The 16,890-nt window shown below is 41.5% G+C and overlaps 1 protein-coding gene across 8 annotated transcripts in view; it reads right to left on the bottom strand.

Annotated features, from left to right (window-relative positions):
- DCX (doublecortin) overlaps positions 1–16,890 on the bottom strand; it is a 195,676-nt gene that overhangs the window by 18,653 nt on the left and 160,133 nt on the right. For all 8 annotated transcript variants that reach the window (XM_073361180.1, XM_073361173.1, XM_073361177.1 and 5 more), the window contains one exon: positions 827–921. In XM_073361180.1, the coding sequence (XP_073217281.1) occupies positions 827–921 (95 nt within the window). The remainder of the gene's footprint in view (positions 1–826; positions 922–16,890) is intronic.

The following is a 16,890-nucleotide window of genomic DNA, read 5'->3' as shown; positions in this document are numbered from 1 at the left end:
CAACCATGACATCCTTCCCAAGTGCCTGGGACCGTTTCCTGGAGTCTCAGAGAACTGGCTGCCTTGGTTTTGCTCCCATCTATCAGAGTTCTCTTTTTTTGCAGCATGCAGCAGAGTGAAAGAGGCTGGTCTGCTGGATAGGGAGCTACCCCTGAAAGACCTGGGCTCTGCTCCCCCCATGGATTTCTTGTGTGACCTCAGGCCAGTGCGTTAGGGACAGAGTTTCAAAACCTTTTAGGCATCCAAGGATGCAGCTGGGCATCTAGTGGGGCTTACAAAGCACCTAACCTTCCCACTAGGTGCCTAAATAGCTTTGAAAATCTGGCCTTTAGTCTGATGGACAGTGAGAGCCAAAGTTGTGGGCCTTGCATTTCCTTCTGTTCATTTATTCCTTGCAGCAGAGGTTCAGGGGGATATACCCATCCTTGATTTGTTGGTCCTGTTCCTGTTGTTCAGGGGAACGTACCAAACTGACTGTATGTGGAAACAGGCACAAGCCGTTTCTAAGGCCAATGCTCAAAACAGCTGCAGAGGAAATAACCATCTGAAAAAGCCCACACTTGTGTTACATTCAGTACAAAGCTCCCCAAAGTCAGTGCTGCTGACATACTGTCTTATTAGCCTACAAAGTGCATTTACAGGTATTCACAGTGGATTTTTAGTCTTTGAAAACAAAAAGATTCTAGGTAATGGGCCAGATTCTCTGACGGTGTAACCCATGAAGTTATGCCACCCAAAGAACGTGGCTTCGTTTTAGCCATTTTGTCTCTATGTCTAGGTATATGTTGCTAGGAACAGTTTTAGTAAGGTATAAGAAACGTAATACCTTGTGCTTACGGAGGCTCCCTGGACTGGTAGGTGTGGAGATTGGAGACTGCTTGGATTTGGGTGTAGACAGCTGACTGCTTGATGTTCCATTTGCTGTCATAAAACAAGAGAGAAGTCAGCAATGGATTCACAAAGAAAAGCAAGAAGCAGATTATTTCTCTACTTCAGGACATGGAAAACATTCAGACCGATAACATCTCAAGGCTTCAGTTTATTTCATCTATAATTCAGGCAGGGGAAAAAAAAATCAAAAGAACAAAATAATTATTCACCGGATTGAATGTTTCAGCAGTTCTAAATACAGGGCATTGCCATAGCTGAGAGGCAATATTTTACTTTATAAATAGTATCCCACGTTTACCAAACTGATTCAATGTAGTAATCGACTATAAAAACCCACTGTAAGATTTCCAGACTTTCAAGCAGTTTAATACCATTTAAACTATGCACTACTTTGAGTTATCAATGAAAATCAAAGTCTATAATGGCCTAGATTGCTAACTTTAAATATTATCCAATGAGCTCATACATTAGCTTAAAATGTATATAAAACTTAGTCTCTTGAGCCCACGGGCTGCACTCAGTGCTAAGGACCCTTGAAGTGCCAGCCACCATGTGGGCACAGACATAGCTATATCCATTTGCCCAATGCTCAGGACTGGGGAGCGGGCAAGTGCATGGAGGAGTGAATACTGTACCCTCCTGAAGGTGGTGTAGTGAGAGTACATTTCCTGTAGCTCCCCTGCAAGGTAGCTTCACTCTGCACCCAACACAGGCCTGTGTGTCGAAGCTATAACCTGGCCTTCTGGGTTTTCGTAACCACTAAAGAAAAGAAAAATCTTCCCAACTTTTATAAATCATTAAAAAAAGTAAACTTCATTTAAACCTAACCTCTGAACAAAGTGTTAGAGGGTTGGTCTGTGCTATCTTCATACAGCCTATTAGCAACTGGATTTTAATCAAAGTGAAACGGCTGCGGTCTATGCCAAAGACAGCTATTATGGCTGTATAGGGTAAATAAATAAATAAAAGTAAACACCAAATTACAGCAAAAAACAAACAAAACACCATGAACAAAAATGAAATGAGGGAAAGCGAAAATCTTACTGCCACCAATGTTCTTTAAAGTAGTGCATAACTTTGAATATTATGAAGTGTCACAGTAAATATTTCATAAGGACATGTTTCCTTCATGTGAATTTGGTAATGTTTTTGCTAGATTCTATCTGCTGTGCTTCAATTCCAGAGAGACAGACCCTGATTCTGTTCTTGTTCACAGGGCTTTTAATGGCGCAACTCCATTGGTTTTGGTGGAAGGGAATTCAGAGTCAAGCTGGCCACGTCTAAGTATATTATCTTTCTGGGTCCTTCAATTCTGAGTAATCCAAGCAGGAGTAGGCTGGAGGCGTTACTTAAATAAGCATTAAAATAAAGATTTCCCATTCAAGTCTACATAAAATGACATATCAAAAAACAAGCCATGATGCTTATTCCTCCAGTACAATCCCCAAAACTAAAAAATCAAATGTTTTGATTGTTGCTTTCTTTAATGGCATTAAACATTGCTAACATTCCATATACATATATTAAACAGAATGTTCCTCTGCCAAGAAAACAAACAATTTTTTTTTTATTAATTTGAAGTTTTACATAGAAGGAAAGACAAGTACAAAGATAGGACTCGTTGTCTTCTTATTTGAGTGTGCAAATGTATGTACCTAATTTGCGCTGAGCAGATGCATGCCAGGATGGCAAAAATTAGGTATTTGGGATTAGTGCATGAAATCACGGCAACTCCATGTGCAAATGAGGCATGTAATTGAGCATAAATTCGAGCGCCTAAATTGTCTGAAAATCAGGCCTATAAAATTTATAAGGCATAATACTGTGAACAGTGGCAGGCAGGGTGTGTAGTGTATCAAATTTAAAAGATCAGAAAATGGAGTGAAAAATAATGTTTAGATAAGTAGCATAGAAGTACCCTAAAGCGGGAGAAAATGACATTTATACCCAGTTTAAGGCTTCTTTATACCTTCAGAGCCATGTGAAGGGGCCTTAGCAGAAATGAGAATTAGGCCCCATATCTGTGGTACTTACATCTATGAAGTCATCTAGAGTTTTGCCTGAGCAGGGACAGATAGCCTGAGCCTCACCTATGCAATACTAACTTTATATAACAAGTTAGTGTTGCATAGGTGGGCCAGCCTAAATAGGGGTCGTGGCCTAAATATATATACGTATATACAAGCAGTGACCTCACAATCATAGAAATGTAGGACTGGAAGAGTCCTCAATAGGTCATCTAATCCAGTCCCCTCCACTGAGGCAGGACTAAGTATTATCTAGACCATCCCTGACAGGGTATTTGTCTAATCTGTTTCCACAACCTCCCTAGGTAATTTGTTCCAGTGCTTAACTACCCTTACTGTTGAGAAGTTTTTCCTAATGTCTAACCTAAATCTCTTTTGCTGCAATTTGAGCCCTTTACTTCTTGTCCTGTCCTCAATGATTAAGGAGAACAATTTATCACCCTCCTCTTTATAACAACCTTTTATATATTTGAAGGCTATCATGTCCCCACCCACCCTCCATCTTCTCTTCTCCAGACTAAACAACCCCATTTTTTCAATCTTTCCTTATATGTCATGTTTTCTAGACCCTTTAGTAATTTTTATTGCTTTTCTCTGGACTTTCTCCAATTTGTCCACATCTTTCCCGCAGTGTAGTGCCAAGAACTGGACATAGTATTCCAGCAGAGGCTTCATCAGTGCTGAATAGAACGGAGGAATTACTTCGTGTGTCTTGCTTACAACTCTCCTTTGGATACATCCCAGAACGATTGCCTCCCCCCCACCCCGCCAAACAACATTACACTGTTGACTCATATTTAGTTTGAGATCCGCTGTAAGCCCCCACTCCCAATCCTTTTCTACAGTACTCCTTCCTAGGCAGTCATCATTTCATGATGTTTACTCACATAACCTGTCACCCTCATGGTTATTTCTGCTCCTGGACAGAATGCAGAGTTCTGGCATCAGGTTTTTACCACTTCCTAGCCTACTCCTCCTGAACCTGAATAAGGACTGACTGAAAACTGAGTGAAGTCTTTAAGATTTGCCCCAGTAGGAATAGACTACCAGACCCATATGCAGGGCTGATCTCATTCTGATTAGTACTACTTTGAAGCCTATGGCTCCCATCTAGCAAAACACTGGAGCATATACTTAACTTTAAGCATGTAAGTTCTGCCGTTGACTTCAGCGGGAATGTGCACCTATGTAAAGTTAAGTATCGGCTTGATCCTGCACTCACTGAAGTCGATGGCAAAGCTTGCATTGATTTCAGTAGTGTAGGATAAGTCCCTGTGTGTTTATGTGTTTTGCTGGATTAGGGCCAGTGTGCTCAGCACCTTGCAGGATTGACCCATAGGCACATGTTTGAGAATCCATTATGCCTCTCTCCGATTGCCAGCCAGAATTTGGCGCCTCGTCTTCATATTTCCATATGAGGAACAATCCCGGTGCTGTCTCCACAGTGGTCTGTGTTTCCACCACAACTTTCATTAGCATCCTCTGTCAATAGTTTCCCTCCATTCATTTCACATTATTAGTGTAATGAGGTGTTTTGTGTAACTGCTGTGTGAAGAATGAATGTTTTGCCATTAAAATATTTGCTGAATGTTTTTCCTTCCCAATTACCACTTTATAATCATAGTGTTTTAAAAATAAAAATAAAATCCTGAGAACCTATCTGCAACAGACAGCCTTATAGGGATATTTACTTCCCCATGTTCACCATTAAAGCTAAAGACTGGAAAAGATCCCTCCCCTATTGAGTGAAAGGTGGAGCTGATTAAATTTAGGCTGCATTAAATTAGGCGCCAGGAACAATCCAATATGCATGTAGCAGTGAAAGGCTTTGACGAGCTGCTTTAATGATTGGAGTTGGTGCAAGCTTGAGGAGGGCTCCTTTTCCTCCTCTCACACCACTTGTGCACCTAGGCCCATTTCAGCCTAATTCTTTACTTCTGTGGTTCCTAACTTTCTTGACATTCTGCCTTTGAAGTCCCATTGCTGCTCCATTCCTGCAAAGTCGCAATGACTTCCCCACCCCCTGACCCCAGTTTTGAGATCTAGAATTGTAAATTCATTGGAATTTCTGGTCAGCTGCTAGAGTAATTTATTCTCCAATGAAGCAATCCTATTCTGAGTCCCTGAGACACTCCTTACCTCCCACTAACTTCTGGGCAGTTGCTTTCATTTCTAAGATGGCTTCAGGTATCTTCTCTATCTATACTTCATCTACGATGCTTTTTAATACCAATTTTAGCTAATATCTTTGGATCAAATTTAGAGATAATGCAAGTTACATGTTGACATGTGGATGTGAGTTCAAGAGTGTCTAAACTGGTGCAACTCTCATTCTGTGGGGACCAAAGAAAGTATATGTCACATCAGTGTAGATTTATCTGACTCACTTCTGACTTTGGCCCTTTATTTTTGTAATGTACATTTGTCAGTATCATTTCATCTCTGTATTCAATGATACTATGGGGGGTGATAGGTAGAGAGGTCAGGTCACCATTAATAGCCTCTCTTTTCATTACAAATTTGTAGCATTTGGGAATGAGATTTCTATTAAAATATGGTCAAAATACTGGTGTGCAGAGAATGGAGTGACCTTACAATTCACTTCAAACCATTCTGCAGTAAAAACAAACTTTGGTCATCTGTATTGGAAAATAGGATAGATTGCCTACTGGCCGTGGTCATTCACTCTACCTCACCCTTGAAAGCTGAGCAGATTAGCACTTAGAGCAGATGCATACAAGTTGAGTTTATTAACTATACAACATAAAATATAAACTGAAGACAATTCAGACAAATAGATTTTAGATCTCCGACAGGTTTGTTTAGAGGGGACCTTGGCTTTTCTTTTATATAAGCCGGTGGGTAAAATAGCTCTAACATACTCAGTGTTATCTGGAAATCCAACTCTAACTTCTAAATTGTCTCTTTTTGTACTGTTATCTTTGACCTTGAGACAGAACGCAACCTCTCCTTACAGGAAACACACACAAAGAAAGAAAATGAAATTTCTTTGCAGCATCAACATTTTCCCCCTTGTAAACAGAGAACTAGTAGAATTGCTAATGTTCAGGCATCAATGGGCAGCAAAAATATGTAATTGCTGCAAGGGAGGAGAGAAATTCCCTAATACAATAAGACATAAGTGCTATAGCAATGCTATTAATATTTGATGAGCACTGGTGAAAAAAGGACATTTAGTCAGCAATCTGATGAGATTGATGTATCACAATAGGGGTATTCATGTACTGTTTATCAGTAGCAGAAACAGTTGGGAAATAGATCTGATTTTCTCTCTGCTTTGTAGTAAAAATCCCATTCATTATCATACTTTAAAAAATGTATTCTGAACTCAAATGGAACCAAATAGTGAGGTGTTAGAGCCAGATCCTAACTCAATGGTGGGCAACCTGCAGCCCGCGGGCCACACGCAGCCCGTCAGGGTAATCAGCTGATGGGCCGCGAGACAGTTTGTTGACATTGACCATCTACAGGCACGGCTGCCTGCAGCTCCCAGTGGCTGTGGTTTGCCGTTCCCAGCCAATGGGAGCTGCGGGAAGTGGCGGCCAGCACATCTCTGCGGCCCGCGCCACTTGCCACAGCTCCCATTGGCTGGGAACGGCGAACTGTGGTCCCTGGGAGCTGCGGGTGGCCCTGCCTGCGGACGGTCCATGTAAACAAACTGTCTCACGGCCCGCCAGCGGATTAGCCTGACGGGCCGTGTGCAGCCTATGGGCTGCAGGTTGCCCACCACTGTCCTAACTGGTCAAACTGGTATAGCTCTTTTGAAGTCAATACAGCTATGATGATTTATGTTAGCTGGGCATCTGGCCCTGTATAGAGTCATAGAGTTTAGAGTTTAAGAGATCATCTAGTATGACCTGTCTATCACAGGCTACCGGCACCACCCAGCACCTATATGCATAGCTCCTGGAAAACCAGACTTTATAATCAACTGTCAGAATTAATGCATGGTTGAATGCAAATTAAGCCTTTATTGTTTATATGTAAAATAGTAGATATGCCTGTGCAATCTTAATTCAGCCTCCTTGCAAGTATTCGTTATGATGCAGCCTTTAACTATGTGATTACATATTCTTTTTTCATTCAGTGCACAGGATGGACTGTGCTCTAGGGATGAATAAGGGCTGTGCAGTGAAAGAGGCTATTGTCTGTAAGACACCTGCCCCATTTGTTGCAGAAGATGGAAGGTGGACAGTGAATGAGGCAGGGACTGCAGGGAGAGAAAGGACAGTCTCCTTGTTAAGGCAGTTGAATGCTACCCTGCTGAACTGGATTCTATCTTCTCTGTCACTGATTTCCTGTATGAAGCTGGGGGAATCACTTAAACCAAATTTTCCTCAGGTGGTCACTAATTGTGTGTTCCTCATTTTCTGGGTGCCTGATTTGAGGCCTTGGGGTCTGATTTGCAGAAGTGCTGAGCACTTACAGCTGCAAGTGAAGTCAATGGGAGCTGTGCTTTGAACATAAAGTGCTGTATAACGCTAAGTACTCTGAAAAATCTGGCCCGAGGCATTTCAAATGGAGAAGCCCAAAATTAATGATCAATCTGATATTAATCTCTTTGTGCCTCACTTCCCCATCTGTAAAATGGGATAATACTCATTATTTGTGAAGCACTCAGATACTATAGTGATGAGTGCCACAGAAAAGACAATGAGGAAATTAATAATTCTGAATTCAGGGCAGGGTTTGTACAGTATGCAGTAGTAAGGCCTGGGACAAAACATTGAACAATACAGATAAAATAAAATAGTAAATAGCTACTTTTCAGTGACCACTGTCAATTTTTCACACTGAATGAGGCAGGGTCCTATGGAAAAATTTGTATGTGATCCTGTAATTAAAGATTATCATAACACATGCACAAAAGGGGGCTGAATTAACATTGCATGGGCAACCTTAAATCAGAGATTTCCTGACTTCTGAGTGCTTGACTTTACAATCTTAATGTTCTTTTAACGTAGCTTTTAGCATTTAATATCTCTATATAGTGTAGATTGATGGCTAGCTGGAGTTTAAGTGGAAGTCGAAATAGATAGCAGGCTGGTTTGAGCAATATTGTGCATGATCCCAAAGACATCTGCTGCCTTTTTAACACATTCATTTAAAACCCTTGGGAGTCAGGTCTGCAGTGAGGCCAGATTGATGTTCTTTATCTGTTCTGCTAATTGTTGCTGCCTTGTGGAAATGCAATTGTCTCTCTATCCCATTAGAGAAGCAAGAAATTAAAGTCCAGAAACAGTCCCTCACTGATCTGATCATTGGTTCCCTGAGCCAAAGTCAATCTTAGGCCACTAGATACTGTAGCTAGAAAAGGTCATATTTAAATTTAAACTCAATGCGTTGCTGATCTCCCATGGGAGTCACTGAGGGCATGCTGATGTTAATCATTTCTTGCTGGAAAAATCATAGACTCCCCTGTCACAGAACAAATATTTGTACAACTGAACCCTGATCTGACACATATGAATTCTACCGAAGGCAAAAACTCCAGAAGAGTGAAAAGGCATGAAAGAATTATTTCTTCAAGCCTGAAAATAAAACATTGATTTTATAGAATCATAGGACTGGAAGGAACTTCGGGAGATCATCTAGTCCAGTCCCCTGCACTCATGGCAGGATTAAGTATTATCTGGACCATCCCTTACAGCTGTTTGTCTAACCTCCTCTTAAAAATCTCCGGTGATGGAGATTCCACAACCTCCCTAGGCAAGTTACTGCAGTACTTAACCACCCTGACAGTTAGGAAGTTTTTCCTAATGTCCAACCTAAACCTCCCTTGCTGCAATTTAAGCCCATTGCTTCTTGTCCTATCCTCAGTGGTTAAGAAGAACAATTTTTCTCCCTCCTCCTTGTAACAACCTTTTATGTCCTTGAAATCAGTTATCATGTTCCCTCTCAGTCTTCTCTTTTCCAGACTAAACAAACCCAATTTTTTCAATCTTCCCTCATAGGTCATGTTTTCTAGACCTTTAATCATTTTTGTTGCTCTTCTCTGGACTTTCTCCAGTTTTCCCACATCTTTTCTGAAATGTGGTGCCCAGAATTGGACACAATACTCCAGTTGAGGCCTAATCCGCATGGAGTAGAGTGGAAGAATTGCTTCTCGTGTCTTGCATCCAACACTCCTACTAATACATCCCAGAATGATGTTCGCTTTTTTTCCAACAGTGTTATACTGTTGACTCATATTTAGCTTGTGCTCCACTATGACCCCCAGATCCCTTTCCGCAGTCCTCCTTCCTAGGCAGTCATTTCCCATTTTTCATGTGTGCAACTGATTGTTCCTTCCCAAGTGCAGTACTTTGCATTTTTCCTTATTGACTTCCATCCTATTTACTGCAGACCATTTCTCCAGTTTGTCCAGATCATTTTGAATTTTCATCCTATCCTCCAAAGCACTTGCAAGCCTTCCCAGCTTGGTATCATTTACAAACTTTATAAGTGTACTCTCTATGCCATCTAAATCATTGATGAAGATATTGAACAGAACAGGACCCAGAACCAATCCCTGAGGGACCCCACTAGTTATGCCCTTCCAGCATGACTGTAAATCACTGATAACTACTCTCTGGGAATGGTTTTCTAATCAGTTTTGCACCCACCTGATTGTAGCTCCCTCCAGGTTGCATTTCCCTAGTTTGTTTATGAGAAGGTTGTGCGAGACAGTACCAAAAGCTTGGCTAAAGTCAAGATATAGCATGTCTACTGATTCCCCCCCATCCACAAGGCTTGTTACCCTGTCAAAGAAAGCCATCAGGTTGGTTTGGCACCATTTGTTCTTGACAAATCCATGTTGACTGTTACTTATCATCTTAAAATCTTCTAGATGTTTGCAAATTGATTGCTTAATTATTTGGTCCATTATCTTTCCAGGTACAGAAGTTAAATCCTTATTTCCCTTTTTATAGATTGGCACTATATTTGCCTTTTTCCAGTCCTCTGGAATCTCTCCCGTCTTCCATGACTTTTCAAAGATAATCGCTAATGGCTCAGATTTCTCCTCAGTCAGCTCCTTGAGTACGCTAGGATGCATTTCATCAGGCCATGGTGACTTGAAGACATCTAACTTGTCTAAGTAATTTTTAACTTGTTCTTACCCTATTTTAGCCTATGATTCTACCTCATTTTCACTGGCATTCACTACGTTAGATGTCCAATCACCGCCAACCTACTTGGTGAAAACTGAAACAAAGAAGTCATTAAATACTTCTGTCATTTCCACGTTGTCTACTATTGTTCATTGAGTAAAGGGCCTACCCTGTCCTTGGTCTTTCTTTTGCTTTTTGCTTCTTGCTTCATATACACTGTAGTTCTGATCCTAAAATATCTTGCTAAAACTGCGTTATCGTATAGGTTTAATGCCGATGGTGTAGGGGAGGAATTTCTGGGAGTTTAGTAAATGTTACTGATAGAGTAAATACATTTTTCAAAATAATTAAATGCAAATGATAAATGACAAAAACAACATTTTCCGCCTGACCTCATTATCTAAGATTTATCTCTGTATTTTTGTTTGTTTTTAAATTATTCCAGGTGTTAAAGATCTGTTGTCCCAATTTTGATCTTACTTATGCTGGCTTTACATTGACTTAAATCATTTGGCCCACCTTGCACGTTCTCCTTTTCCTGCCACCTCTGTGCCTCCCCAGTCCTGCCATAGCCAGGGCCTGCCTGACCAATGGCATAATGTAGAACTACCTTGGGGGCTGCTCTAAATTGCACCAGCCTGTAACAGCCTTGTGTGGGCTGTTATGCCAGAACGTAATAACTAGAAAGCAATGCTCTAGGGCCATGCCCCCTCTTACCCACCCTTCGTTCAACATGCTCCCTGAACAAGGGGACAGGAGCAAGAACAGCATATAGTTCCTATGACAGCTGTCTGTCAGGTTCTATTTTGCCGGGGCAGTTTAATCCCCCTTTTATGGACCCTTTAGACCGCTCTAAGAATTTCATAAGGCACAATGGGATCCACTAGTTTATAGTGATGTACGTGAGATCACAATCAGGCCCTGGGTGTTTAGCCACCTGTGATCCCTGCATTTGGAGTTCCAGATCTGTTAATTCCACTTATATCTTACAACCTAGATAGCACAGGGAAAGGAAAGAGAAATTCTAAGGAAACTTACCTTTGGGTCAGATTGTGCTGTCCTTACCCTGGATAATATCTTACTATGAGAATAGTCCTATTGAAATCAATGGGCCTTCTCTTGGCAGTAGGGTACTGCTCATGATGAGTGAGATGGATAGAATCTGCCTTTCTGAATTTTTGAATTATGGAAGGCTAGACTGAACCTTTAGGTAAAGTCCCGAATTATAATTCCCTTCCTGCTCCCCCTTACTCCAGGGGGAAAGTAATTGTCATAAATATAAAGGGAAGGGTAAACCCCTTTGAAATCCCTCCTGGCCAGGGGAAAGCTCCTCTCACCTGTAAAGGGTTAAGAAGCTAAAGGTAACCTCGCTGGCACCTGACCAAAATGACCAATGAGGAGACAAGATACTTTCAAAAGCTGGGAGGAGGGAGAGAAACAAAGGGTCTGTGTCTGTCTGTAGTCGTCTTGGCCGGGGACAGAACAGGAATGGAGTCTTAGAACTTTTAGTAAGTAATCTAGCTAGGTATGTGTTAGATTATGATTTCTTTAAATGGCTGAGAAAAGAATTGTGCTGAATAGAATAACTATTTCTGTCTGTGTATCTTTTTTGTAACTTAAGGTTTTGCCTAGAGGGGTTCTCTATGTTTTGAATCTAATTACCCTGTAAGATATCTACCATCCTGATTTTACAGGGGGGATTTCTTTATTTCTATTTACTTCTATTTTTTATTAAAAGTCTTCTTGTAAAACACTGAATGCTTTTTCATTGTTCTCAGATCCAAGGGTTTGGGTCTGTGGTCACCTATGCAAATTGGTGAGGCTTTTTATCCAACATTTCCCAGGAAAGGGGGGTGCAAGTGTTGGGAGGATTGTTCATTGTTCTTAAGATCCAAGGGTCTGGATCTGTAGTCACCTAAGCAAATTGGTGAGGCTTTTTACCAAACCTTGTCCAGGAAGTGGGGTGCAAGGTTTTGGGAAGTATTTTGGGGGGAAGGACGCGTCCAAACAGCTCTTCCCCAGTAACCAGTATTAGTTTGGTGGTGGTAGCGGCCAGTCCAAGGTGTAATATTTTGTACCTTGGGGAAGTTTTGACCTAAGCTGGTAAAGATAAGCTTAGGAGGTTTTTCATGCAGGTCCCCACATCTGTACCCTAGAGTTCAGAGTGGGGGAGGAACCGTTGACAGGAGGGCTAGACTGAACCTTTAGGTAAAGTCCCGAATTATAATTCCCTTCCTGCTCCCCCTTACTCCAGGGGGAAAGTAACCTGCTACAGACTCTTTTCAGGTGCAATTTACAAGTCCCTGAAACTCTCCCTGCACCAGTTTAGTTCTACTGGTTGGTGCTTTGGGAGCAAAGGTACAGAGACTTGACTCCACCCCAGACCTACTTGCTCTTATCATCTCCATGAATCTTGCTCTCCCTCTATGCCTAGGGACAGCAATCTGGGAGGCTGTTGGATGATGGTGGTGAAAAGTTGGGCCGCCATCGGGCTCCCAGGAAACAAGGACAAGCAAAAAGATTCTATGGAAGTACATTCTGAACTGCTAACAATTTGAGACATTCAATGGATTAGTTCACATTGCCATGATAATATGTGAGAAACCATCAGTGTCAAAGCAACAAGGAAGTTCAATCTGAGACTCAGGAAATGACCCATCATATGGCAACACTCCACTCAGTGTTGGGAATAGCCACTGTATCAAAAGAGAAATGACATAGGCAGCACTGAGAAGCTAAATGTACAGGCCTGCCACAACTCTATCAGTGAGAGGAAAGAAGGGACACCCCAGGAGATAGAAAGCTTGCTCTCATCAGTAGAATGTGATTATTGTTTCTCAGAAACCCTGTGCCTCTGTGACAATCCAATATTTGTCTTCTGGAGAAGGAAAGGAAATGCTTGGTTCACAAGGAATATGGCTGGTTACCTACTGAATATTTTGAGGCGATTCCTTATTGTAATGAATGTTAGTTCTAGTTCCTGGCATCAGTGACGACACAAGTAAAAGATTGAACATCTCAGAGATATTACAAACGGCTGAAAACATTGATGCGAATAGACAGTCTCATTACAATGAATAAGAAGTGGCCAGGAACCAAGACAGCTCAGGTAGCTTTTGTTTACAGTTAATGGGAAAACAAGATTGAATGCGTCTGGTAAATAAAGGCAGAGCAGGAGTGTGCCAAGAAAATAGTTTGACCTCTTCCTACAGATTAGCTAACTCATTTTTGGAGGGTACCTTGAGGAGGTGAGATTTGGATGCCTCTAGATAGAGCCCTCATTTTGGAGGGAACTGAGTCTTTCACAGTGCATCCAGGGTGTGTCTAGACTGAAGAAGACATTCCTGAAGAGAAGAGACTGAAGAGAAACTTCCTCCGGCAGAAAGCAACAACGTGCTAGCAATTCCTGTTCTACTTCTAAGACCAGCTAGACCAGCAAACTGCCACGATCAGTGTTGTGGCCCTTCCATGCACAGGCCCCTTTGGCCTGATGCTTGTTTTTAATGACAATGGAAGGATTTTTTTTATCATTGTTAATTTGGGGGTTTGGGGCATGAGATCTGATTGTGTACATAGTTGTGTGAGACTCTCCCAGGGTTGCCATAATAAAAACTCCCAAAGCAGAGCAGAATAATTAGTACATTCCCAGTCATATCAAGCGGACAGTGGCTATAATTAGGTTACTCAGAGGCAGCCTTACATACCTGCCTTTTTATATTTTCTTAACTATTAACATGCAGCAATCCACAAGCAGTTCTAACCTCAGTGACTGGAGCTGAAATAGCAAATATGCACCCAGCGTTCAGTGGTGCTCCAGGAATGCTGTAGGTCCCAATTCACCTGCATAATCTGACAATGTACTGCATATCAATGGATACATGACCATAGTGAATATGGGACAGACTGCAGGGTTGTCTCAGGTCAATGACAAATAAGGACTTAACTTCAGCTTGGTTGACCCTCCTTGAGTTTGGGGGAAGGTAATGAGGGAGAGCTAGAGATTGCAGGCCAAATCAACCAGCTACCCCAGCAGGAAGGCACAAAAATGGTGGGCCCGGGAACAGACAGAGAAGATGACTTTGAACATGAAGGATGCCATACACAGTCATTCCAGCGCTGGGACTTTTCTGAGATTGTGAGACCAGTTTAGTTTTTTTGTCTAGACTGCTCTCCAGTTATATAGAGATAAAAACCATTTCAAAGCTTTTTCTGTGAATCTTTCCACCAGTTTTTCATCTGTGCATTACAGAGCACTGTGCAAGGATCGTAAGTATCGCTATCCCCAAAAGAAGGGGAAAGGTTAAGTGATGTGCCAAAGGTCACAAACTAAGTCACTGGCACAGACAGGAATAGAACCGAGGTCTCCAGGCGCCCATACCTATGAATTATCCAGTGTACCACCACTGCTTCATGTGTAGCAAATGGTTCCAAATCCTTAATGTAGGAAATATTTTATATATGTCAACACATACAGATCAAAAGTGTTTCTAGGACCCAAGAGTAGGGCAAGTGTTTTCATTTTCAGGCTATCAAAGCTGCATCATCAGGACCATCAGCACAAGAAGGCTGTGCTGAGGCAGTTCTCTCTACCAGTACTGTATAAGCAACCTATTCCTTTTGTCCAATATCTGCAAACAGCATTAGTTTCCTTGCTGACAAATGAGCCACAGTACTGGAGGCAGAATTTGCCTTAAGATTTACATTGTCTGTATGTATGAGGGTGTGGGCTCAGGTAAACACTCTTGAATGATGGCCAGAGGCAAATCCACTGCTGTGTACATTCTGATTTTTGTTGATGATGAATAAAGTGTAGTTTGCCCATCTGGTCTTGCAGAGAAATTGCATAATAAAGATGATAAACCCAAGGAAATATGTTCTATTCTATACAGGTTCCTCTACCATGCTCATCACCATAATATCAATGTAATGACTAGAGCTCAGGGGGCATTAAGGTCTATATCTATGTCAGAGGGCATCATATTGGTGCTTAGATACTATGATGATGAGCATGGGTATAAGAACTTATATATAATAGAACAGAATAGAATAGACACTGGGAAATTCCAACTTCCAATAAGTGAATAATGGAAAGAATGAGAAAGGAAACAACTTTTACAAGTAGGGATAGGAGGTCTAATGAACTGCAGAAAAATTAACTTACTCGAATTCAAACTGGAACAGGTACAGAGAAGGGCTACTAGGATGATCGGAGGAATGGAAAACTTGTCTTATGAAAGGAGACTCAAGGAGCTTGGCTTGTTTAGCCTAACTAAAAGAAGGTTGAGGGGAGATATGATTGCTCTCTATAAATATATCAGAGGGATAAATACCAGAGAGGGAGAGGAATTATTTAAGCCCAGTACCAATATGGACACAAGTACAAATGGATATAAACTGGTCACTGGGAAGTTTAGACTTGAAATTAGATGAAGGTTTCTAACCATCAGAGGAGTGAAGTTTTGGAATAGCCTTCCAAGGGAAGCAGTGGGGGCAAAAGATCTATCTGGCTTTAAGATTAAACTTGATAAGTTTATGGAGGCGATGGTATGATGGGATAACATGGTTTTGGTAATTAAATATTCATGGTAAATAGGCCTAATGGCCTGTGATGGGATGTTAGATGGGGTGGGATCTGAGTTACCCAGGAAAGAATTTTCTGTAGTATCTGGCTGGTGAATCTTGCCCATATGCTCAGGGTTTAGCTGATCACCATTTTTTGGGTCAGGAAGGAATTTTCCTCCAGGGCATATTGAAAGAGGCCCTGGAGGTTTTTCGCCTTCCTCTGTAGCCTGGGGCACGGGTCACTAGCTGGAGGATTCTCTGCTCCTTGAAGTCTTTAAACCACGATTTGAGGACTTCAATTGCTCAGACATAGGTGAGAGGTTTTTCGCAAGAGTGGGTGGGTGAGATTCTGTGGCCTGCGTTGTGCAGGAGGTCAGACTAGATGATCATAATGGTCCCTTCTGACCTTAGTATCTATGAATCTATGAAGCAAAGATTCATTCTGCATTTTACTCAGATAAAATATCTGAGAACTGTATGAAAATGGGTCAAAATATTCTATTAATAAGGACCTTATTCGGCATCACTTTCTTGCTCATCTTACTTGTCTCTAGTAATTTGGTACCACCAAGATCCAGCTGAGCCTATTGATCGTTTATGAAATAGTGTGTTCTCTCTCATGTAGTGTGTATGTAAAGTCTGACCTAATCAGTACTGTAAACCCAGAGCAAACTCAATGGAACAGGAAGGCAAAAGGTTGTTCCTTCTTCTCTCCATCCTGACAAAACAACAAAGGATCTGCTGATTACAGTAACAGTACCAAAAGGTGCAACTGATTTTTTTTTCTTATGAAACAGAACAGGCAACCATTTCTTTCCATATTGAGAACACCCATGAAAGTGTTAAAGGGTCACTGTCAAGATGGATTAGAGGGATCTACTTGAAAGTTGTCTTTCATTGTTGGTCTTACCTCCAGACCATTTACTACCATATCCAGAAATGATAAGCAGTTCTAAATGTCCTACTTACTGATTTATATAATGCAGACAAACTCTTGCATGTTCCCTGTGTGACCCACCAGCAAAGCCATGAGTCACCACTTTGTTCATACTGAGTTGCTCAGCAAGTAGGATATCAGCAATAGAAGGTGCTACATCATGTTGGACTGTTTATCTATATAGTCTACAGTTCTGTTTCTGGAAGAGATTAATACCTGATCCTTTAGAGGAAGGCTTAAGTAATATCCCATAATGCATTCGGGGCCTGATCCAAAGCTCAGTGAAGTCAGAGTTCGTCCATTGACGATAGGCTTTGGATCATGCTGTCAATACACTTACGCAAATATAGTATGCGTTTGG

Source organism: Lepidochelys kempii, chromosome 9, assembly GCF_965140265.1.
Source record: "Lepidochelys kempii isolate rLepKem1 chromosome 9, rLepKem1.hap2, whole genome shotgun sequence".
NCBI classification, from domain to species: Eukaryota; Metazoa; Chordata; order Testudines; family Cheloniidae; genus Lepidochelys; species Lepidochelys kempii.
This window is presented reverse-complemented; position numbering and strand designations above follow the sequence as displayed.